The sequence below is a fragment of the Manis javanica genome, chromosome 6 (assembly GCF_040802235.1).
Source record: "Manis javanica isolate MJ-LG chromosome 6, MJ_LKY, whole genome shotgun sequence".
NCBI classification, from domain to species: domain Eukaryota; kingdom Metazoa; phylum Chordata; class Mammalia; order Pholidota; family Manidae; genus Manis; species Manis javanica.
The window spans coordinates 58,852,000-58,876,462 of record NC_133161.1 but is presented as its reverse complement, the minus strand read 5'-3'; the positions used below and the strand labels follow the sequence as shown (position 1 = coordinate 58,876,462).

Here is a 24,463-nt window from a genome sequence, read left to right as displayed (position 1 = left end):
ATGGTTCTGCTCCGCTGCTAACATTTTCACTCAGGCTCCGAGATGGGTTTTGCTTGTGTGGTTTTGTACCTTTCAGGAACATTTCCCTGTAAGAATACTTTTTTCTTCCGAGTCGGGTTTTGACCCCACTCCCTGCCAGTGTTTTCCCAGCCTGTATCTGGTCCTCTTCAAGATTCTGACTCAGAGCCTCTGCTAAGCTTCCTAGGTTTTGCTCTGTACTAGGAAACTCTCTGAGAGGAGGACACAAGTACGGCTGAAAGGAGTACAAATGAGATGCAGGAACAGTTGTTATTGATTGTCTCCCATCCTCTTTCACCACTTTTCTGAGTGTGGATACAGTTCAATTAAACAAAAAAAAAGAGAGAGATTGCACCTTTTGGAATATGTATATAGTTCAATTAAAAAGAGAGAGAGGGAGAGAGCGATTGCCCAAATCAAACATAGCTTTTCTACCAAACCCTTATGAAATGTTTTGTAACCCTACTTCTTACTCATTATGTGTACTCAATAAAGACACTATTTTAAATCTCTGCCACTCTCTCTTTACTACAATGAGTAAAATATTTGTAAGACATATATTTGTGCTAAAAATTAAAAAATGCATACTTTAGGTAATGTTTCTAAATGGATTGATCATTTTTTATCAATCATTTGCTTCCTTATATTGTCCAGGACTGATTTACAAACCACTTTTTCTCCATGGAAAGAATTACAATTCCTTTGAAAGGGATTTTTTTTTATAAATATGCTTAGAGAGAAAAAGGAAGAAAATAACTGAATTTAGTGGGCTCAGATAAACATAAATTAAAGGTCTACAAATAATTGAAAATTCAAGTATTTTAATTACACAGTTTTCAAATATTTTTTAACTTTGTTATAACTTGAGATTGAGACAGGAATGTCTTCTGTAAAGTTGCAAGCTGAAGAGGAGAATACATTCAGCATATATGGCTATTTCAGTAGCATTAAATTTCCAGTAAATGTGAAAACTATACTGAGATAATTTTTTTAAGTGACTATGAGTTTGATGAATTTTACTTCAGATATGTAAAGTAATACTTTCATTTCACTTTTATAAATTTGCTTTTCCTCTATGCACTTAGAAGAGTTCATTACCAATATGACTATTTGTACATTTTAGACTGTCACCATATAGCTATTTCAGATGAACTTTAACAGGTGGCATTCACATCATGCAGATTCAGGCTGCCCACTGACGGCAAATGCAAAGAGTCAGGTCCAGACATATAAAAAATATTGTTTTCCTAGACACTTTTCCTGTAACAGGACACATCTCCACCTGGAACAAAAATCCCCAGATACTTCAAAGTGTAATAAATCCCCATCCAAACCTATTAGCTCTTTCATATCCTAAACCTACTTCTCCTGTGCTATGTCCTACTTAGTGTATACCACGACCAGCCTCCTAGGTGCCTAAATTATAATTTTGAGGCAAAACTGCCTCTTCCTTCCTACTCCTTCCCTGCTCTCTTATTTACACTGAAGACAAAGACTCCAATTCACTTCAAAGTCCATCCCTTTCACTCAATCTTTGTTCTTATTATTTTGCAAAGACAATCATTCATATTAGAGACCTGGATGATTTTTATCTGCCTCCAGCAAGGATTTAAGTTTGTACCTGACATTCTTTTAAGTTAGGAGCACATAACTGTAATCCTGTTAGTACTGATGTAATTTGTAGCTGAGTTGAGGCTGATCTATTTTTAATTCACCCTTATTCCACATTGTAACTCTCTGAGCCTCTCTTCATTATTGGAAACAGAACAAACCTTTGTACCATACCTCCAACCCACTCTTAGCCCCATAACATTATAGGAAGTTTTGCTGAGCTTCTGATCCTGTCAGTTACTGCATTCAGCTCTATCATTTAGCCAAATGGTTTGATGTAGAAGAACAACTAAATGCCAAAATCACGTCCACATCCCTTCTCCTCAGAACCAGGGCTTATCAAGTGTTACCTTGACCGCTCTCTAATGTCTTCACACAAAGGTGTTTAAATTTTTTTTTTTAAAGCAAGTTCAGGTAACATAAAATTGACCATTTTTATGTGAACAATCCACGGCATTTAGTACATTGACAAAATGTATTACCATTACTTGTGAAACCATTGCTTCTTTCTAGTTCCAAAGCATCTTATTACCAGAAAAGAAAATCCCATAACCATTACGCAATGACTTCCCATTGTCCTCCTTACCATCTAGCCCCTGGAAACCATCAGTTTTCTGTCCCTGTGAATTTACTTATTCTGGATATTTCATACTAATGGAATCACACAATATGTGACCTTATGTGTCTCACTTCTTCCACTTAATATAATATTTTCAAGATTCATTTATATTGTACTATGTATCTGGATCACACTTAATTCATTTCTATGGTTGAATAATATTCCACTGCATGTACAGACCATATTTTGTTTACCCGTTCATCTACTGATGAACATTTGGTCTGTTTCCTCCTTTCGGTTATTGCAGATAGTGCTGCTACAAATGCATGTGTTCAAGTACTTGTTAAACACCTACTTTCAATTCTTTTGGGTATATACCTAGAAGTGGAATTGCTGGGTCATATGGTAATTCTATTTTTAACTTTTTGAGAGATCACCAAACTGTTTTCCAAAGTAGCTGAACTATTTTACAACCTTACCAGCAATATAGGAGGGTTCTGATTTCTCTATGTCTTTGCCAGAAGTTGTTCATTTATTTGTATGGTAGCCATTCTAATGGATATGAAATGATTTGTCACTGTGGTTTTGATTTGCATTTCTCTAATGAGTAATTTTGAGCATCTTTTCATGTGCTTTTTGGCCACTTGTAATAGTGACTATTCAAGTCTTTGACATTTTTAAATTGGGCAGTTAGACTTTTTGGTTGTTTCGTTATAAGAGTTCTCTCTATATTCTGGATACTCTTTTCAGATATGATTTTCAAATATTGTCTCACATTTTGTAAGTTGTCTTTTCCTTTATTGGCAGTGTTCTTTGATGCACAAAAGCTTTTCATTTTTATGAAGTCCAATTTACCTAATTTTTTTCTTTTGTTGTTCATGATTTTGGTGTCACATTAAGAATCCAATACCAAATTCAAGGTCATAAAGATTCAACCTTATGTTTTCCTCTAAACGTTTTATGGTTTTAGCTCTTACATTTAGGTTTAATCCATTTTTAGTTAGGTTGTAATATGGCATATGGTAGGGATTGAACTTTATTCTTTTACAAGTGGTTATCCAGTTATCTCAACACAAAATTTTGATAAGACTATTCTTTTCCCATTAAATAATCTTGTCACTTTTGTCAAAAATCAATTGGATATAGATGCATGGGTATATTTATGGAGTCACAATTCTTCTTTTGGTCTGTATATCTAGCATAGGCCAGTACTACACTTTTGATTACTATTGCTTTGCAATAAGCATTACTAATTGGAATATGATTTTTCCAACATTTTTTTCTTCTTTTTCAATATTGTTTTAGCTTTTCAGGGACCTCACATTTCTATATGAATTTTGAAGATTGTCTTTTCCATTTCTGCAGTACTTTGAGTAGTATTGTAATCTCAATAATAGTCTCTTCAAATCCATTAACCTGATATGTGCTTCTACTTATTTTGGTTTTCTTTAGTTTCTTTCAGAAATGTTTTGTAGTTTTCACAAATAGCGTTGTTTTAAATAAACTTAATTTCTTAACAACAGGTTTAGGTTCAGAGCAAAATTGAACAGAAAGTACAGAGAGTTCCCATATACCTGCTGCTTCTCCCTACCCACTACTTGGCTTCCCCAGTATCAATATCCTACACTAGAGTGGTACAGTTGGCATGATGGATGAACCAAAGCTGAAACAGCAGTACCACCAAAGCCCCTGGTTCACATTACAGTTCATTCTTGGCACTGTAGATCCTATGGGTTTTGACAAATCTATAATGACATATATCTATCACTATAATCTACATAGAATATTTTTCACTACCGTAAAAATACTCTGTGCTCTGCCTACTTACCTCTTCCTTTCCCCCAATCCCTGGCTTTTTACTGTCTCCATAGTTTTGCCTTTACCAGAAGGTCATACAGTTGGAATTATACAGTATGCAACCCTTCCAGACTGGCTTTTTTCACTTACTAATAAGCATTTAAGGTTTCTTCAAGTCCTTTCATGGCGTGATAGCTCATTTAAGCTTTTTAGTACTGAGTAATACTTCATTGTCTAGATGAATCACAGTTGACCACCTACTGTGGCCCAAGTACTCGGCTATGCACTTGTAACCCAACAGAGAATAAAACACACCTAGTCCCTATTGTATTTAAAATAATACACTGAATCTGTTTATAGTCTTTGCTCACTCTTTATCTTAGATGATGAATTACTCAATAGTAAACTTATATTATTATAGTAATATAATACTAGTAAGGTTTATGTTTCTAAAAATTAATGTTATTTACCTTTGATCAATTATATACACACATGCACATGTGTACATGTATGTGGGTGTGTGTACATGTGTGTGTATGTGTGTTTGGCTTCAACAAAATTGAAATTTGATAAGAAAATATTACTGAATTGTTTTGCCCTTTCTAATGAACTTTTCCTTAGTGTTGCTTATGAGTCTACCAAAATAGAGCTAAGTGTATGACAATGTGAAGTCTAAGCTGTAATAACAGCCTAAAGGAAATTATAACTTATCTGAAAGGGATAAGAAATGAACAGAGATCCTTAAAGATGTTCTTCTCAGGCACCTAGTATAAGACTACATATTAGAGTATTGATTGCATTAATCAAACCCTAAAATATGGTGCCAGCTTTCTAAACTGCTGGGTGTGATGGATATTTTAATTATCTTAATTGTACTGATGGTTTCATGGGTGTGTACAGGCATACCTCATTTTATTGTACTTCACTTAATTGCACATTACAGATAATGCACATTTTACAAATGGAAGATTCATGGTAACTCTGCATTGACTACATCTGTCAGTTCACTTTGTGTCTCTGTCACATTTTGGTGATTTTCACAATATTTCAAATTTTTTCATTATTATTATACTTACGGTTATCTGTAATCAGTGATCTTTGATGATAGTGTTGTAAATGTTTTGGAGTCCCATAAATTACATCTTACATAGAAAGCAAATTTAATCAATAAATGTGTGTATTCTGACTGTTCCATGGAGACTCTCCCCCTCTCTCTTCCTCTCCTTGGGCCTCCCTAATTCCCTGAGACATAACAATATTGAAATGAGACCAGTTAATAATCCTACAATGGCCTTTAAGTGTTCAAGTGAAAGGAAGAGTCACACATTTCTCAATTTAAATCAAAAGCTGGAAATGATTAAGCTTAGTGAGGAAGGCATTTTGAAAGAGAAGACAGGCCAAAAGCTAGGCCTCCTGTGCCAATGAGTCAGCCAAGTTGTGAATACAAAAGAAAGTCTTTGAAGGCAATTAAAAGTTTCTGAAGGCTACTCCAGTGAATACACAAGTGATAAGACCGTAAAACAGCCTCAGTGATGATAAGGAGAAAATTTTAGTGCTGTGGAAAGAAAGTCAAACCAGCCACAATACCCCCTTAAGCCAAAGCCTAATCCAGAGCAAGGCCCTAAATCTTTTCAATTCTATGAAGGCTGAGAGGGGTGAGGAAGCTGCAGAAGAAAATCTGAAGCTAGCAGAGGTTAGTTTACAAGGTTTAAGGAAAGACGCTGCCTCCATAACATAAAAGTGCAAAATGGGGCAACAGGTGTTGATGGAGAAACAGCAGCAAATTATCAGGAAGATTTAGCTAATATAATTGATGGACGCAGTTATACTAACCAACATATTTTCAATATAGATGAAAGAGACTTCTATAACAAGAAGACGCCATCTAGGACTTTCATAACTAGAGAGTGGAAGTCAATGATGCTTCAAAGCTTCAGAGGACAGGCTAACTCTCTTATTAGGGGCCAATGCAGTTACTGACTTTAAGTTGAAGCATTGCTCATTTACCATTCTGAAAATATTAAAGGTTCTTAAGAATTATGCTAAACCTACTCTGTCTGTGCTTTATAAATGGAAAAACAAGGTCTGGGTGCTAACACATCTGTTTACAACATGGTTTACTGAACATTTTAAGGCCTCAAAATATGACCGCTCATTGACAATGTACCTGGTCACCTAAGAGCTCTAATGGAAATGAACAGTCACATTAATGTTGTCTTCATGCTAACAAAACAACCACTCTGCTCCTTCATCAAGGAGTAATTTCATCTCTCAAGCTTTACCATGCAAGAGATACATTTTGTAAGGTTATAGCTGCCACAGATAGTGATTCCACTGATTTAAAACTGGACAAAGTAAACTGAAAACCTTCTGGAAAGAATCCACCATTCTAGATGCCATTAAGAACATTTGTGATTCATGGGAAGAGGTCAAAATATCAACATTAACAGGAATTTGGAAGAAATTGACTCCAACCCTCATGGATGACTCTGAGGGGTCCAAGACTTCAGTGGAGGAGGTAACTGCAGAGGTGGTGAGAATAGAATTAGAAGTGGAGCCTGAAACTGTGACTGGTTGCATCTTATGATAAAACTTCAACAGATGAGGAGGTTTCTCATGGATGAACAAAGAAAGTGGTTTCTTGAGATGAAAAACACTTCTGTCTAATACTATCTAATAAGATGCTATGAAGATTGTCAAAATGACAACAAAAGACTTAGAATATTACATAAGCTTAGTTGATAAAGCAGTGACAGGGTTTGGGAGCACTGACTCCAATTTTGAAATAAGTTCTGCTGCGGGCAAAATGCTATCAAATAGTACTGCAAGCTAAAGAAAAATCATTCATGAAAGGAAGATTCAATTTACATGGCAGACTTCATTGTTGTCTTAGTTTGAGTAACTGCCACAGCCACATGAGCCTTCAGCAACCACAACCCCTGATCAGTTAGCAGCCATCAATATCGAGGCAAGACCCTCCATCAGCAAGATTACAACTCACTGAAAGCTCAGGTGATGGTTGGCATTCTTTAGCAGTAAAGTGACTTTTAAATAAGGTGGGTACATTGATTTTCTTTTTTTAGACATAATGCTATTATTGCACACTTAACAGGCTACAGTATAGTGTAAACAACTTTTATATGCACTTGGAAACAAAAAAATCATTTGACTCCCTTTATTGTGATATTTACTTCATTGCAGTGGTTTGGAAACAGAACTACATTATCTCCAAGGTATGTTTGTAACTGTAATTCCCTATCAAATAATAAGGTAGGTCCTTCTTCAAAGGGACTTAAAAGATTCAAAACACAAAGTAAAAAGTAAATCAAAGGAAGAAATACTATTTTTTGCTATTGACAGTGGATGATTCCCTGATTATATCCTTGATATACTATACATTAATAAAGTTTGCTTCATTCCAATGTGTAGGCATTGTGAGGTCCCCTCATTACAAAGGGGATGTGCAATGCTAACTGCCCCAGAACTAGCCAATACTTCAGCATCCTGTCATTCTGCATTTACCTTTTAGGAATGTTCTTATCGGGAAGTATGGTATCTGTCATACTCTGGTATTTATCTGGATATGGAACCTTCTCTTCATATATGTAAAATGTCATGAGCTGCCAAATATCTCATTTAACCTATCTCAGTTGTAACTGTAAGGTTTCAAGTTACCAAAATGATTTAGAAATTATTCTTAAGTAGAAAAGTAGATTAAGAGAGGCTCCCAGACAAAGGGTGAGGTTTCAGTGGAAACTGATTGAACCCTTCTCCGTTGTTAATTGTTCTTTCCAGCCTCCTGTCATGTTATGTGGATGATATGATGTTTTTGGGGGGGTGGGAGATAAAAGCAGGAGAAAACTATTAATACCATTCTAGGAGCAGGGGTTTTTATAACTATGTACATCTAGTTAGAAACTTATCCCTCTGGGACAGAATTTAGGTACTGAATTACCTCCCTGGATACAAAAGAATGATCAATTGCATTATAAATCAGACTAGACTTTGCCTTTTTAAAAACTAATCCAAGACATTAAAAGACTTGGATTACTGAAAGTAGCCCCTGCAAAAATTTGCTATAATGTCATTAGGCAAAGATGCTCCTCAAATATGCATTCAGATGAAAGCCTCGGTAAATCCATTGCCATTTGGTATGAACTGAATCTGTAAATGCAGGAACTTGGGGTATTTTATCTAAACTAAACCTCTAAAAGGAATTAAAATTAAAAAAAAAACTTTTATCTATCAATGAGCAAAAGTAGATGATATAAATTAACAACAAAATTCAGTTACAAGTCAAGCAACCCACATAAGTCACTGAACTCTGAAGTCATAGGTAATCACATTATAGGGCCTGGCTAAGAGAATAGTCTTATGCCATCATAAAAGTAATCACTCATTAATCAGTGTTGGGTAAAATACAATATTGTTTATCCTACATATTTTGTTGAATTGTATATTTTATAGTCATGCTTGTTAAAAATATATCATAGGTTTTTTTTTTTTGTTACTGAGTCATTCACTATAATTATATATCTACATCATGAATTAATTTGCTATTAAAAATTTAAATTACATGTAGAGGAATACAATCATTATGGAATAATACTTAATCTCCTGTTTAACCAAAGTGACAATAGATGTTAAATGAAAATACAGAAGGCTACATGTATAGTTGTGATCTTAGCTATTTTTATTGGTTATAAACTTAAGCTACTTTAATATTAAGAGAACTGGGTTTTCTTAAGTAATCCAAGACCTGATAAAGACAATGTAAAACACAGTAAATTTTTCTGGTGAGACACAAAATCTTTGCTGTACAGGAAGATTACTTAAATGGTAAAGAAAAACCTTTGTTTATAATTTTTGATTAAGAGCAGTACAATAATTTAGGAAAACTTTGTCCTTTCAACAGAGAAAAAACCAAATGCTAATTTTACACCAGTTTTTGATATCAAAACTCATCTTTTTAAAAAAGTTAAGTCCATTCCGATCTTAGCCAACTTGACCACAAATTAATATTCCCTTCACAAGACTCCTTTCCACAAAGCTTCTACAACTTTCTACTGACATTCAGCTTTTGTTCTTTTTTTTTTCTCTTTGTCATCTGGAACAACTGATCATTCCACTTTCCTTGCTTACTTTTCAAGCACACTTATTTCCTTTCATAAAAGTTTAATATTTCTAAGTAGCTTTAATTACAAATGCTGACTAGACTTTTTAGCTCTTAGAATCCTTAATTCCTAGTGAAAACTAAGAAATAAGCAGTTATGGACTGTGTGTTACACCAACATTCTGTAGATTGGGAATTTTATAAATACATTTCAAAGTTTCTACTAGTATATTCTTCCTCATAAATTCTCTAGTGTAACACCAAATATACTTACTAGTTGACCCAAATCTCTTTAGTTCCTTGGTAAAAGGAAGCCAAAAGTGGATAAACCTGCATTCAGTAATTTATATTTCAGTATTTCATCTTATTTGAAAATGATCTAGCTATTCAATGAATATTCATCATTTAGCTTAGTATAACTGTAAGATTTCAAGTCACCAAAAACATTTTGGAAACCAGTTTTTTAAGTAGATATACAATGAAGCATAATTATTGTTGAATAGCTCATTTATAAACTTTTAGCTTGCTTACATCTATTTAACTTAATTTTCTTAACAATGTTTAGATTGCTTATGAAAAAGTTTACTTCTGCATTATACTTAGATAGCTCTAAAATGTGCCTATTTTAATTAAAACATCAACTTAAACTAGCTTTTATTTTTGAAGATCATCTTATATCACATGAACTTCAAAGACATTTGGATCGTTTTTATATTTCTGAGAGTATACTTGACTTACATAAACATTTAGTTCTACTTAAGCCAATTAAATAGATCTCTTTACAAATTAATTTTGGCAATACCAACAGAGATCTTACGGCTCTGGCTTCCTCCAGAGAACCTAGTAGAATATTTGCATCTCTTAGACACAGAGAAAGCATGTAAGTTTCTCCAAGAAGGGTTTTTGTTATCTAAATCAGATCTTTTAAAATATCTGTAAGCCTTTTAAGATGAATAGGAGAGTTCTGAAGATTGGTAAAAAGGAATTGTTTCCAGAGCTGTAATTCTGTTCTTGTAAAGATTAAACTTGCAAGACAAGTACAATTAGTTTTAATTCCTCAAAGAATTCAGTTGCAACTTGAATGATAACAAGGCTGACCCACCAAAACCATCCAACTATATTATCCTCAATTTGCTTCTTTATGTCAGGGAGAGTATCTTCAACTAAGATGGAAATCAAGATTCCCATTTTCTAAATTTAGAACTGTGTCTCTGGAATGGTTTAATAATCCTTTCACAAAGGCTTCAAAATATGTTTCTTTCCCTCTGGGTACATATTTTCATTTAATACAAGGGAAAGGGACCTAAAATTTTTCTATCAGGCTCTGAATATCAGTTCCTGATTTGGCCAACTTCTGACCAAAGAGCTATTTAAAAAAAAAGAATCTGAATATATTGTCAGGTTTCAGCCAGGAAAAACAGCAGATGTGAATATTCATGGCAGTATTAATACTGGGGCTCTTGTTTACGGAGCCAAAGAATGAGCTTCACAAACACTCAAGGTAGGAGAGCAAGTACAGGCTTTTATTTAGAGATAAAGTGAGAGGACAGAGCGCCCAGCTCATGCCAGGAGGGGTCAAGAGAGTCAGGGGTGGTGTGTTGTCTAGGGGATTTATAGGCAGTAGAAGATTTTTGGGAATTGAGGGCTTAGGGTGTGGACTTGTACCACCTGCCCCACCCTCAAGGTGGGCTGGGTTGTTATCTGTTTGTTAGGGCTGTTTACAGTGAAGTTATGGGTTATGCTGAGATACTTTGGCAGAACACTCAAACATTCCAGGCCAAGTTGCTCCTGGCCTTTTGACCTTATGAAAGGAAAGGAGCGACACATAGCAGCAATTCACCTGAGAGTTCCGCTTTATTAGGGAAAGGTGCTGGGTTATATAGGAAGGGGCATGAATTGATTGAGGTGTCACTTCTACGGGGCTGGTGGCTGTTGGCTAGGTGCTGGGATTGGGAGGGGGGCGAGAGGTGATTGGGCTTCAGGTGGTGCCGGCGGGAACTGAGGACCCCAAAGAGAAGCCGGAAGTTTGCCATCTTACTGGTGGGGACCCTTCATTCCCCCCTTTCTCCTCTATGGGTTTGTGGACATTGCTTTCTCTCTGGCTGCTTCTTGCTGAACAGGGGCGTAGAAGGGAGTGAGGGTTTGAGGATTGGGAGGAAAGGGTTGATAGGATTCCCCACAGTAAGGATGAGTAGATGTGGACTTCTTCAGATTGGAAATTAATGAAGGTTCTTTGTAACTATAGGTCGAGGAACTGTTGATTCTAATGGTGCTAAGAGGATATGGGTGTCAGGAGCTAGGCGTCTGCGGCCATTGTTTCTAGGAACAGTTTCCAGTGGAGAGAGGGGTCTATCTCAGCGTGTGGTGAGGAGGTCACCTGAGGGTGAGGGATCTTCTGTGGCCAGAAGCTGGTAGTTCCTGAGTAAAAGCTGGTTGAAAGCTTGATTAGAGATTTTTCTGACTTGGGATTTGATGAACTTTATTATACAGGGCGAGAAGAGACAGGCGAGAAGAATGATTATTATGGGGCCTGCAATGGGCCAGAGCTAGGTGAGGAGGGGGTTTGTTAGTATTGAAGAGAATGGGTTGGAATTGGAAGCAGAGTGGAGGCTGGAGGCAAGGTCGGTGAGTTTGGTAATGTTAGTTTCTACAATGCCGGAATAGCAGCACTCTTCCCAGAGGAAGACGCAGGTGCCGCCCTTCTCGGCTGTAAGCAGATCTAGGGCCCGCCGGTTTTGAAGGGTGACTTTAGATAGCGAAGTGACCTGTCTTTTGAGAGAGGCTAGAGAATCGGCAGTGGATGTCAGGGCTCCCTCAAGTTTGGTGTTGAGATCTCTAACTGCCTATAGAGAGTGACCCAAGGCTTCTCCCGAAAACCCTGCCCCAATGGCTGAGGTGATCAAAGAGCTACTGACCATGATGGGAAGGAAAGCAGCTCTTTTTGTGTGCAAGGGCAAGGGAGGTTGGAGCTCAAGGAATTCTGCCATGCTGTAAAGTGTTAACTGTGGGATTAGGGTGACGAGAATGCAGGGTGTATCGGAGTTGAGAGGCAGTGAGTTGAAAAAACTGCTATTACACTAAAAGAAGTGTCCCGGTTGAGTAAAAGTCTTAGAGCCGGAGGTAGGGGTGTAGATAGAGAGGCAGTGAAGTGCACTGGAGGCGGGGTGGAGTTGGGCATACACAGTGGTGGATGGTGAGATTATCTGCGTATTCTGGTTCTCATAGGGGTATGTCTGCCAGGGGGCAGAGGGGTTGTCTTTCTGCATGGAAGGAGTAGTTGGAAATATTAAGGGGCACGGCGGCCAGCAGTGGGCGCTGTAGTGATGCACACAAGAAACAATTGGCTGTGTTAAGGGTGTGGTTGAGAAAGATGGTGGTGTCCTGAATGAGCTGTAATGAAGAGTAGGAGAAATGGGAAGAGGGGTGGGGATAAGAAGATGAAGAGGCGCCGTCATTGGATAATGACTTTTTCAGAATGTCTGATATCTGATACAACTTGAGAGATCTGGGAATGAGAGGGAACATACTTTTGAGAGATATGAAGGGTACTGTGGGGGGTCGAGGACCCCCCCCCATAGTAAACTGAGGGTGTGACTCTGGCAGCTCATCAAGAGTCCCAGGGATCTGGGATTGATAAGGAGAATGAGCTGTTGGGATATTTTATGAAACGGTTGGAGGAGTAATACTGTGGGTACTGGAAGTTACTCATGTAGTGAATTGCACCAGACCAGTAGGGACATCTCTTGTAGGTGTCTGGCTATCGCCTGTAATAGGCTTGTTTTTGGTCATAGAGGAAGCAGAGGTAGGGAGAATAAGGGTAGCTGCTAGTGAATACTTCGGTGGAGGGAGGAAAGTGGAGGTATAAAGGCTCAGAGCAGCTTTTCAGAGGGCAGTCTGGTGTGGCAATGAGGGCAGTAACTTTTGTTTGATGCTGTGTGTAAGTCTCTCTGACTTTGAATCGCCATACAAAGGAGGCTGGGGTGGCGGGGAAGACAATAAGAATGAGGAAAAAAGCAAGAGAGCAGTAAAGGAGGAAAAAGTTATGATTCGGGTATGGATGGCAAAGGGGGTGAATGGGATTTTGGAGGAAAGAGGACAGTAAGGTGAGGAGTCTGGAGGGAGGGAGAGTCTGTAAACTTTTGTAGGTTAAGAGATCTTTTAGGTGATGTGGGGACAGAATGGTAAGGGGCGCCCTGAATGTCAGTTTATGAGCTTCTTTCTGCAAGAGCTGTCTAGCGGCTAATGCTCGTAGGCAGGGGGCCCATCCCTGAACTGTGGGGTCTAATTGCTTGAAGAGAGAAGTTACTGGGGCAAAGGATGAGCTATAATATTGGCTTAGGACTCCTAGAGCTTGACTGGACTTCTCATGAATGTATAATGAGAAGGGCTTCGACAAATCAGGAAGATGGAGAGCTGGGGCTTCTACAAGAGCTTGACAGAGCTTAATGAAGGAGTGTCGGGGTGAGGAGGATAATGGTTTTTTAGGGGGGCTTTTGCTGAGGTCGTATAGGGGTCTTGCCAACAGGGAGCAGGAAGAAGTTAGGGATCTATGCTCTAAAATATCTAGCTAGGCTTAGAAAGGAAAGGATTTCTGTCTTGGTTTTGGGAATGGACAGGTCAGAGAGGAGCTATTTTCTGTCTAAGTTAATGGACTTTCTTTGTTGAGATAGAAGGAATCTGAGGTAAGTGACAGAAGGGGAAGAGATTTGAGCTTTGACGGGGGATACTGGGTAACTTCTGGAAGCTAGAAGGTTAAGTAGGGAGGCAGTGTCAAGTTGAGACTGTTCCCACGAGAGACTGCAGAGTAGAAGATTGTCTATGTATTATAAGGTGGACTTGGAGTGATCATGATGAAACTGTTTGAGATCTTGAGCTAGGACCTGTCTAAAAATATGGGGACTATCTCGGAAGCTTTGTGGCAAAACTGTCCAAGTGAGTTGTTTAGAATGTCTTGTGTGTGGGTCCGTCCAGGTGAAGATGAAAAAATCATGGGAGCAGGGGTCTAGAGGGATAGAAAAATGGGTCTTTGAGATCTGGGACTGAGAAGTGGGATGCTGAGGCAGGGATCTGCGATAAAAGGCTGTATGGATTTGGAACTAAGGGATGGATAGGGACAACGGCTATGTTGATGAGGCGAAGGTCTTGGACAAGACGGAAAGATCCATTGGTTTTTTTAACAGCTAATATGGGGGTATTAAATGGGGAGTGAGTGGGTCTGCTTGAATGATGGGTTGGAGGCCTATGAGGGCTGAAGTGGTTAGGGGGTATTGGGCCTGACAGATATACTGAGAGGGGTCACATAATTTGATAGAAGCAGGGGGACATAGGGCCACGGAGGGGCTTGTAATGTCCCAAACTTTGGGATTTACAGGGTGTATGAGGGCAGAACCGGAGCTTTCATTGGGTAGAGGGGGGTCGTTAGCTATGAGGGCCATCAGAAAGGGAGTACTGGGGGCTGTGGGAGTGGATATAGTTATGGAAACGTGGAGGAGGGAAAGGATGTCTCGTCCTAGTAAAGGAATGGGACACTGGGGCATAACTAGGAAGGAGTGGGAGAAAGGTATGGGATTGTCTAGGATTGTGCATAAAAGGGGGGGGTTTTAATGGGAAAATCTGTTTACCTCTTACCCCGACTATAGGAGTAATGGCTGGTGTGGTAGGGCCCGGTATTCTCACAAGACTGAGAAGGTGGCTCCTGTGTCTAGGAGGAAGGAGATGGGGCGACCGTCTACTGTTAAAGTAACCTTGGGCTCCTGTTGATGGAAATGGTCGGGCGAGAAGCCCCCGGGCTCCATCAATCTTCTTCTGCCAGCCCCACTACGGCGGGCTTAGGATAGGGGTTGTTCGTCCAGCCTCCCCTTTGGGTGGTTGGGCAATCAGACCCCCAGTGGCCCTTTTTGTGGCATCTGGGGCATGGGGTGGTAGGAGATCTGGGGGAGGGGCACGCCGTTGACCAATGTCCCTCTTTTCTACACTTGAAACAAGCTCCTGGGGGGGGCTTATTTGTAGAGGGGCGCCCAGGTTGTGGTTTTATCAGCTGGGCCAACATTTGGAAATTGGCCTGATCAGCCTTTTGTTTACGGCATTCTTTCTCCTCCTCCCGCTTATGGAAGACTTTAAAGGCCACTGTTAGGATCTCAGTCTGTGGGGTAGCGGGGCCCTGTTCTAACTTTTTGAGTTTAGCTTTAATGTCAGGGTAGCCTTGAGCTAGGAAGTATGTCATAAGGACATGTCTTCCTTCAGGTGTTTCTGGGTCCAGGCTGGTATACTGTAATAGGGCTTGAGTGAGTCTGTCTAAGAACTCGGAGGGGGTTTCGTCTCTCTTTTGAATTAAGTCTTGGAGCTTTTGAAAATTGACTACTTTACGAGCTGCCTTTTTCAGACCTGCTATTAAGCAGGAGGCAAAAATATCTCGAGAGCAGAGACCCATGGCGGTGTTATAATCTCAGTGTGGGTCTTGTTCAGGGACAGCAGTGGGGCCAGGGGGATAGGTGGGGTCAGTCCTGTGGGTTTCAGTAGCGTGCGTTTGGGCGAAGTCCCAAACTCGTCTACGCTCTTCAGGGAGGAGAGTATTGGCCAGGAGCATGAAAATGTCATGATGTGTGAGGCTGTAAGACTGGAGGGTCTATTTAAACTCCCTGATGTATGTCATGGGATCAGTGGAAAAGGAACTTAGGCGTTTCTCTAGTTGGGCTAAATCTCTTAAGGAGAAAGGGACGTGAACACGCACGATGCCTTCGGATCTTGCTACCTCCCGGAGGGGGGCGATAATTTTGGGAGGCTCTCGGGACTGAGTCTGAGGGGGACTGAAGGGTTCTGGCTCCGTCTGTGGGGGAGTGACACGGTCTAGCCGTGCCTAGTCGAGCAGGTCCTGAAGTGCAGAAGGGGAGCAAAGAAAATAAAGAAAGATAGAATCGGACCCACATGTCACCAGCTAGCAGCTCAGCTGCTTACTTCTGCCGCTCTAGTTGGGCTTGAACTCATGACTCTGAATTAAGAGTCCCATGTTCTACTAATTGAGCTGCAGCAGGGCTCTAGTTAATTGCTTATGGAATGCGTAAATAGAATGTTCTTTGTTCTCCATTCCTGCCACATCTGCAAGTGGGGGAAGGGCATATTTAGAAGCAGGGGCGGTGTTTCTACACGTCTTCAAGGTCTCTCTATTTTCAGAGTGAGGAGTCTTGGCAAGATATGTTTTTGTGGAAAGATAACTTCTAAGGACTGCACCGGTTGTTCTCTAGCTTGTGCTTTCCCATGCTGCGTTCAGACATGGGGGAAGGTGCTTTCCCATTCTCCCTACAAACATGTGAGAAGAGAAAGGCGGTCCCTAACAGGGGAGAAATAGGTGATGAGGGCAAAGACGGAGGAGGCCCTTGGGACTTAGTTAAAGGGGGGGCTGGAAGGCTCAGGCTTAATCTGCGGGGGAGAAAGGCGGAGGAGGTGAGATGGGGGAGGAGGTGGTGGGGAAGGAAGGGAGAAGGGCTGTTGTAGGAGAAGAAGGGGAAGGGAGTGAACGGGAGGCTTATGCGGGGGCGGCGGCTTGCAGGCTAGGAGAACTTGGGAGGGGGCGGGGAGAGGAGGAGGCGGAAAGCTTCGATATAGGGAATCTCCTTCCATTTTTTCAGGCGCTGGCAGTAGTTAAAAATATTGTGAGTGATGTTAGGATCAAGAGTTCCCCCTGCAGGCCATTGGTTGTTATTGTCTAGGGGGTATGTCTGCCAATCTTGGGAGCAATATTTACAGAGAAGTTTTGGTTTTATATCAGGCGTCAGGGAGAGGGTAGCCAGATGCTTAAGCAGGCATTCAAGAGGTGAACTTTCAGGGAGGGATGAGGAGGCTCCCATGGCTAAAGGACAGAGAAGGAGACAAACAGGGGAAGACGAACGGAGATCCTCGGACTGGAAGCAGACCACAAGGAGACAAAGGGCGTCCCCGATGATCCTTGGTGGTCTGCGGAAACTCGTATACGAGTCGGAATTTCTTAGGAAGTGTGGGTCGTCACCCAGACTTCCCTAAGAAGGCAGAGTGCCGGAGTCACGAGGTACCTAGCGCTAGGCGTTTTCGGCGGACGGAACAGAAGGAGGAGGGGGGGGAAAGGGAGCATTCTCATCCACAAAGGAGTCACCTCGTTTATGGCTGTTGGAGGGGGGTGCCTGAGAGTCGGCCGCAGCCGTGAAGGCCTGAGGCGGGGATTTATGACTGTCGGAGGAGGGGCCTGAGCGTCCGCCGCAGCCGTAAAGGCTTGAGGCGGGGATTTATGGCTGTTGGAGGAGGGGCCTGAGGGTCCGCCGCAGCCATGAAGGCCTGAGGCGGGGAGAGTTCCTTCCTCATCCCCAAGCGTCAGGGCCTTGCCGGACAATCACGGTCAATGGCACTGCGATAGCTCGGGGAAGAGTGGCCCACCCCGGGGAAATTTTGCTTAAAAACTTTCAGCACTGATGGAAGGGACGGTGAATGCGTTTATGACTGTCGGAGGAGGGGCCTGAGCGTCCGTCGCAGCCGTAAAGGCTTGAGGCAGGGATTTATGGCTTTTGGAGGAGGGGCCTGAGGGTCCGCCGCAGCCGTGAAGGCCTGAGGCGGGGAGAGTTCCCTCCTCATCCCCGAGCGTCAGGGCCTTGCCAGACGATCACGGTCAATGGCACTGCGATAGCTCGGGGAAGAGTGGCCCACTCCGGGGGGAAAACTTACCTAAAGGCCAGAGAGGAGTGGTGCGTGTTATGAGCCAGCGCCGGAAAAAGAGGACGAGGGCAAGCTGCTGCTGGTGTCGGGGGGAAGACAGGGCCCAGTTGGGGTGTCCCGTCTCCCAGGTTTCGGCACCAATGAAAGGAAAGGAGCGACACATAGCAGAAATTCACCGGAGAGTTCCACTTTATTAGGGAAAGGTGCTGGGTTATATAGGAAGGTGCATGAATTGATTGAGGTGTCACTTCTACGGGGCTGGTGGCTGTTGGCTAGGTGCTGGGATTGGGAGGGGGGCGAGAGGTGATTGGGCTTCAGGTGGCGCCGGCGGGAACTGAGGACCCCGAAGAGAAGCCGGAAGTTTGCCATCTTACTGGTGGGGACCCTTCACCTTTAACTGATCTCACTGAAGATGTCTATATTCTTAGTCTAGTATCTTTACCCTAGAGAATTAGCGTGACCTTGACTTTGCATAATGCTGAACACAGAGTTTCGATAAGGACTTTACATTGTTACATTGCTTTGACTGTAAATATCTTGCCTTGCTTTTTCTGGAGGCCCTCACCCTATTCTGTCTAAGCCCACGGTCCCTGTCTCAGTATTACATAACCCCACTGATGAAAGAAGCAGCCCCAAAGAGGGCGAAAATGATTCCCTACCAAGGTCCAGAGGGCCTCCCAAAGATAACCAAGAGGAAGAAAAATAAGATAATTCCCCTGAGGGTTGACAACAGTCAGTAGGACCCTACCCACAAATGAACTGCAACTCAAATTTCTGTATGGCCATATTTTCGGAGCCTCCAACCTAATTGCTAATCTGTCTGTATACTCAAGAACCAGCATATCACCACCCCCCACCCACCCACCCAGTCAAGCAGAAAGCCAAGTCAAGTTCTTAAGACACAAAACATGATAAACAAGAAAGCTATAACTGTCCTTGGGAGAAAAAAGATCTTCAATCAGTGGATACCCAGAAGCAAGTCACAAGTCACAACTAAAAGATCTCATTCTTACAAATGCTTTCTTTTGCCTGTCAATCTGAAAGGAAGGAACAATATGAAATTTTACCTTCCTTTCTCAACCAGGCACCACAGATAGAACCTGGGGAGAACTGACTCTGATAACAATTCTTACCCTTTGCTGGCTTCTGCCAGTTTTCCCAGGATGCTGCCTGCAGGCTCTGGAATAAGTGGAATCTCAGAGTGTCTCATCCTGGTCACCAGAAACTGTAGAAAAGGAAAAATAATTTTCCATCTACCCTTTATAGTGAGTGAGTAGCTGAGACCCCTTTTTCTCTAAGGGATAAGCTTATCTAGGTTAAAAATTCTCCACTGTGGCCACTGTATTCAGGGTTATTTTTGGTAAAGTTATTTTAAGGCCATTTCAGCCTTAAAATAAAATTTTACTTACCTTAGGCCTCACATGTGACTCAATCCCAGCTTAAGTCGGACCCAGTCCAACCCAGGTCCCAGTCCACTTTCTAAATCCAAATCCAAATCTAAGCCAGTCTGACTCTGCCCATCTTCTCAACACAGTCTAGAAAAAGAAATACTCAAATAAAGTCTGAAAGCTCAAAATGCAAAAGCTGTGGAGCTAGGATCTGAGAGAGGCATACCCATGACCTTCAAAGGCAGCAAGAGGAGAGAGCTCAAGAGGCTCAACAGGTACCTCTATCTGGTTGTTCACTGCTCCTGGGGGCCATCAACGGTCCTCCTTGGTTCCCTCTTCTGACCTCAGTACTATTAAAAAATAAACTGAGGTACACCTAAAATTTTAAGAGTTTATGACAAAATTCAATTTGAAATCAGGTAGCATTCAATCTAGCAGATAGAAAGGAGCTCTGAGAAGCTATACAAGCTATAAAAGACTTCTATAGGCAGAAGGGAGAGGGAACAAGGAAATTATGAGGCAAAAATATGGGTTGAATATTGCAAATTTACTTTTCCTTAGGGGGTGGCAGGGGTCTATCAGGCTGACTACTGAACTAGTGCTGATCAGGTGATTCCTGATTGATGGGTTTAAGATTCCATTTCTGGAGCAGCTGAAACTCTCCCAGAAGTTAATTAAGTCTCATTTTGATAACATGAGGTTTAATATAAGCAAGGCCATTTTCAGTCTGTTATCTTGTGTTTAACACATCTTAATGAACCAAATCCTGCTATAATACAGAGATTTTTCACCTAAAGGTAATGAGCTTTGCTAAATTAATTAGCAAGGGGTCATTAGACAGATGTAGCTCTAATGCCATGGCTATCTACATAGCCAAACCAAAATCTAAGCCTGTAAAGGCTCCAAGTTTACAAAATCAAAATGCTAAGGACAACCAGTCACACATATCCAACTACACTTAACGCTATGGACAATCAAACATTTCCTCACTTTGCATCCTTTTCTCTGTAAGATTCTCTCCCTGCTCTTCCTGTCAGTGGAGTGCTCCAAACCACTTCTGGTCTGGCACTGTTCAATTTAAACCACTTCTTACTCAGATAAATTCTTGAAAGTCTTAATATGCCCATTTATTTTTTTACAGCTCCAAATTACTTTTCATTCTCTGTATCTCCTTCGATATTTAAGTTTCCAGTTCTGTTCAGAATCCTATGTCTGACAGTAATAACTTTCTATATCTTACTTGGTAATTCTAACCCATTGTGAGATGAGGTACAAGATAATTGAACGAAATGGAATTGGATGTAAGTATAAGCCTCCTGCTTTAAATCTCTTGGCTTTAACTGACTCAACTATATTCATGATGAAGGAGGGGACTTGTAAACTTCCTGTTGTGGCCCTAGTTGCATTGGCCACAGTGGCTGAAATTGTAACTGAGATCAAGTGGTATGTAAATTATCATATTTTGTTGTGCTAATGACATTTCCTTGGTCTAATAAGGGAAATCCTTCTACCTAATACACCTTTTTTTAAGAAGAGGCTATTTTGGGAGTGGTTAAAATATAGGCTTTGAGATTCTACAAACTAAACTATAAGCCCCAGCTCTGCAATTTAGTAGCATGTGAATTTAGGGAAGATGTTTCAACTTACTAAGCTTCAGTGATCTCATCTGCAGCGTAGAACAATACTGGACTCTAACTCATGGAACTGCTTTAAGTACTAAATGACAATGTATTATTAACCATATTGCAAATAGAAAATAGTCACACAAAATAAGCAATATCAAAGTTATATTCCGATAATAATGGAGATGTTTTATTGTAGGAGACATATCAATACTCATATTTTAAGATTTGTCTGAGAGGTATTTCTACCTTGCTTTATATGAGTTAGCATTATAGTAACAAATGAGTGTGTCATCGTAAATCTGTAGTGAAACTTGGAAAGACTGCAGTGTTTTTACTTAGTTAATATATTTTAAAAAGATAAACTGGTCATGTTGCCCTGCATGGAGCTAAAAAAACTCCATTAAGTTTATTTTTTATTACTCTAACAAAACAGGTTCCACTTAAAAACAACAAAAAACTTATTTTGGCTACTTTTCAAAGATAATTTATATATTTTAGAATTGGTATTAATACTTTTCAACTCACTGTTCCTCCATAAACTTTTCAGAAAAAAATATAATCAGAAGATATTTTAGTGAGGAAATATATAACTTTGATGTAATCTCTATCCGTGATTTAAAATAAAACTTAATTTCCATTCTTGATGGTGGAAGTTGTTAGAATATTTTACAGCTGTGCTATGCAATCTGACCTTTGCAACACCTCAAAAATGGAATGCTTACATGCCATGCTTAAATTCCATTTTACAATATGGTATGCCATTGTTTTTCAGAAAAACAGTCATTTTAGACAATTGTAAGCTTGACACCTGATTTCACTTTAACAGCACCTGCCCAGAGCATAATTAGCAGTCCATTTTTTAAAAAGGATTTCCATACTGCACAGATGGCATTCCTCATACCAGACAAGCAACGATGTTTGGAAACCAGCCAAATGTCTGTAAAAAATGGTGAGAATTTCAAGAAAGGCATCTGAGCTGAAGGAAAATTTTTCCCTTTTCTCTCAAACTATAAATGAACATCTGTTAGAGTCTATTCTTTTAAACTTCTATTTATTGTCATCCAACTTGGTGTATTATTAGTGCAATTTCAAAAACTAAAGTCAAAGTTTTCTTTGGACTTATGACATGCATATAGAACCCATTTAAAAATGTTCTAGAGCTGCATTTTACAACTAATTCAGATTTATAGGTATTTCTTTGAATAGATCTAATGGCATTTCATTCACACATTAATTCAATAAATATTTATTGATTGCTACTATATGTCAATCTCAGAGTCAGTGTTTATAATTGTGCAAATCCTGCATTGCATACCTCCAGGGGGTGTTATTCACTTCACAACTGCCACATAGTTCTGTAATGCTTACTATGATTACCAGGCACTGACATTCTAATATTTTTGAGGCAGGAATGCCCTTTTCTAATTCACACAAATTCAGGATATGGGCTGGTTTGGGGTTTTGAGGGCCTGTTCAAGGTGCTTGAGACCTAGCAATAATACAACAAAGTCCCTGCCCTTGTGTGAAGCCTAAAATTAATGAGGGAAATAAATTAGCAGATACTTACCTAATAAGAAAAATGATACTGTTTAATGGGGTAGAATGTGATAGGTGGTATACCATTTTATGTAAGAAGATCAGAGATTGCCTATATGAGGAAGTAGAGACATAAAGGAAATGAAGAAATAAGGCCAAGATACATGGTGAAAGAACATTCCAGGCAGAGGCACTAGGAAATGAAAGGCCCGAATGAGATAAGTGGACTTACTGAGGCCAAGGGTAGACAGGAAGCCACAAGTGGTTGGAGCTGAGGCCACACAGAAGTGTTGGCAGTCAAAACAAGTCACCAGCTTGTGGCCATATCTGACTGTCTTGAGATTAAGCTAAGGGTTTTGATTTTTATTCTGTCATTGGTGTGTTTTATCCAAAGGAGGGTTATGGTATGATTTTGCCTTTTTAAAATGTCTACAAATGTTTCATTATGGACTAGAGCTTTCACTTGAAATTTTACATTTGAAAAGTTACCATGAACCACTTATTAATCTGATTTGCATTTTAAAGAAACTACTTTGGTTTCAGCCTAGAGAACTGATTATAGCAGAAGAGGAATGGAAACAAAGAGGACAGCTATCTTCATGTATTAAATTTCAAGTTTGTTAAGTGCCTTCAGCTCAGGACCACTGCATTCTGTTGTCCTGCCCAGGGAACCACCTAGAATTTCAAATGTTGTTTGGAAAAGAGTCACTGTTTCATATAGCTTTATTATTGAAATGATTTTTCTTAATTGCAGATGATCTTTAACTTTGACCATGTTCATCAAAATTACTTTGAACATCTTTAAAATTTTTTAATTATTTTTTTTACAATTGGACTATTGATTTAAAAATGACACAGGAAACTGCAGAGGTACTCAAATTTCTAAAATGAATTATTTACATAAGAAACAAATTTTCTGTGTGACTTCCTAAAATTCCATGTAATATTCTAACAAACCTTAAATATATATATACAGAGAGAGAGTTAAAGTAAGAAACTGCAATAAAATAATGATCAAAGTACATCTCAAAATATGACGCATAAATGGTGAGAATCATCACTGGTTTCACCACAGTACCTCGAAAATCTGCTGGCAGAAATACTGGAATTGACTAAACAGAAAACAATGGGTCATAAAAGTCAGCCAGCCCCTGTCAAGGGCTTCCTCATAAAGGTGCTCCAGAGGCAGTTTTGTCTGCCCCTAACCAACACTCAAGAGATATAAATGGGTTTCAGCAGTGGCCAAACAGAACTGGACTGAACAGGTACACAAAAATGCTGAATACTCAGTCATTACAAATGTGCTTTAAGATTAAGGAATATGCTAACAAATCAATAATGTAGTAAATAAAGTGATAGAGTTGAGAATTACATATAATTAATATAGAAATATTTTGTTGACTGAACGAATTGGACTGAATTGACTATTAACCAAATATTCCTTAAGGTAACCTGAAAAAAACATTTAAACAAAATTTAAGCTAAAATTATTTTGTATAAGCTCCTTGATTTACGGCAGTCCCCCTTATCCAAGGGGCTTATGTTCCAAGACCCCTGGGGGATGCCTGAAACTGCAGACAGTACTGGACCCATACGCACTATGTTTATTCTTATCCATACACATCTATGATAAAGTGTAATTTACAAATTAGACACGTAATAATAAAATAGAACAATTATAACAATAAGCTGTAATAAAAGTTATATGGATGTGGTCTGTCTCTCTCAAAAGACCTCACTGTACTGTACTCACCCTGGTGATGATGTAGCCACAAAATGCCTATGTAATGAGATGAAGTGCGGCACATGACGCAGTGTAACGTAGAGTTAGGCTGCTATTGACCTTCTGATGATTCGTCAGAACGAGGACCATCTGCTTCCTACTGCAGTTCATCAGATAACCGAAACTGCGGAAAGCGAAACCGCAGATAAGCAGGGACTATGGTATTAATTCTGTAACATCAGAATCCTATACTGATTTCTCCATAGGAATACCCTCTAATTTAAATTTTGTCCTTAGGTTTAATGTCTTTTTTTTAAATTCAGAAACTAAAGTGTTAATGAGTAACTAGAATTTTTGTTTTGTTTTGTTTTCTATTTGGCTGACATTACAGCAACTTACATAATGCTTTGCAGG

The 24,463-nt window shown here is 40.0% G+C and overlaps 1 protein-coding gene across 2 annotated transcripts in view; it reads right to left on the bottom strand.

Moving 5' to 3' along the window:
• Positions 1 to 24,140, bottom strand: part of AGMO (alkylglycerol monooxygenase) — a 390,540-nt gene extending 366,400 nt beyond the window's left edge. Inside the window, exons 1-3 of one of the 2 annotated variants that reach the window (XM_037019895.2) lie at positions 19,445 to 19,501; positions 19,187 to 19,312; positions 18,911 to 19,002 (exon numbers count right to left, since the gene is read on the bottom strand). In XM_037019895.2, the coding sequence (XP_036875790.2) occupies positions 18,911 to 18,987 (77 nt within the window). In that variant the 5' untranslated portion in view covers positions 18,988 to 19,002; positions 19,187 to 19,312; positions 19,445 to 19,501. Of the gene's footprint in view, positions 1 to 18,910; positions 19,003 to 19,186; positions 19,313 to 19,444; positions 19,502 to 24,079 lie in introns of those variants that run through there. The other variant, XM_037019894.2, reaches the window with a different exon arrangement.
• Between the last annotated feature and the right edge of the window lie 323 nt (positions 24,141 to 24,463).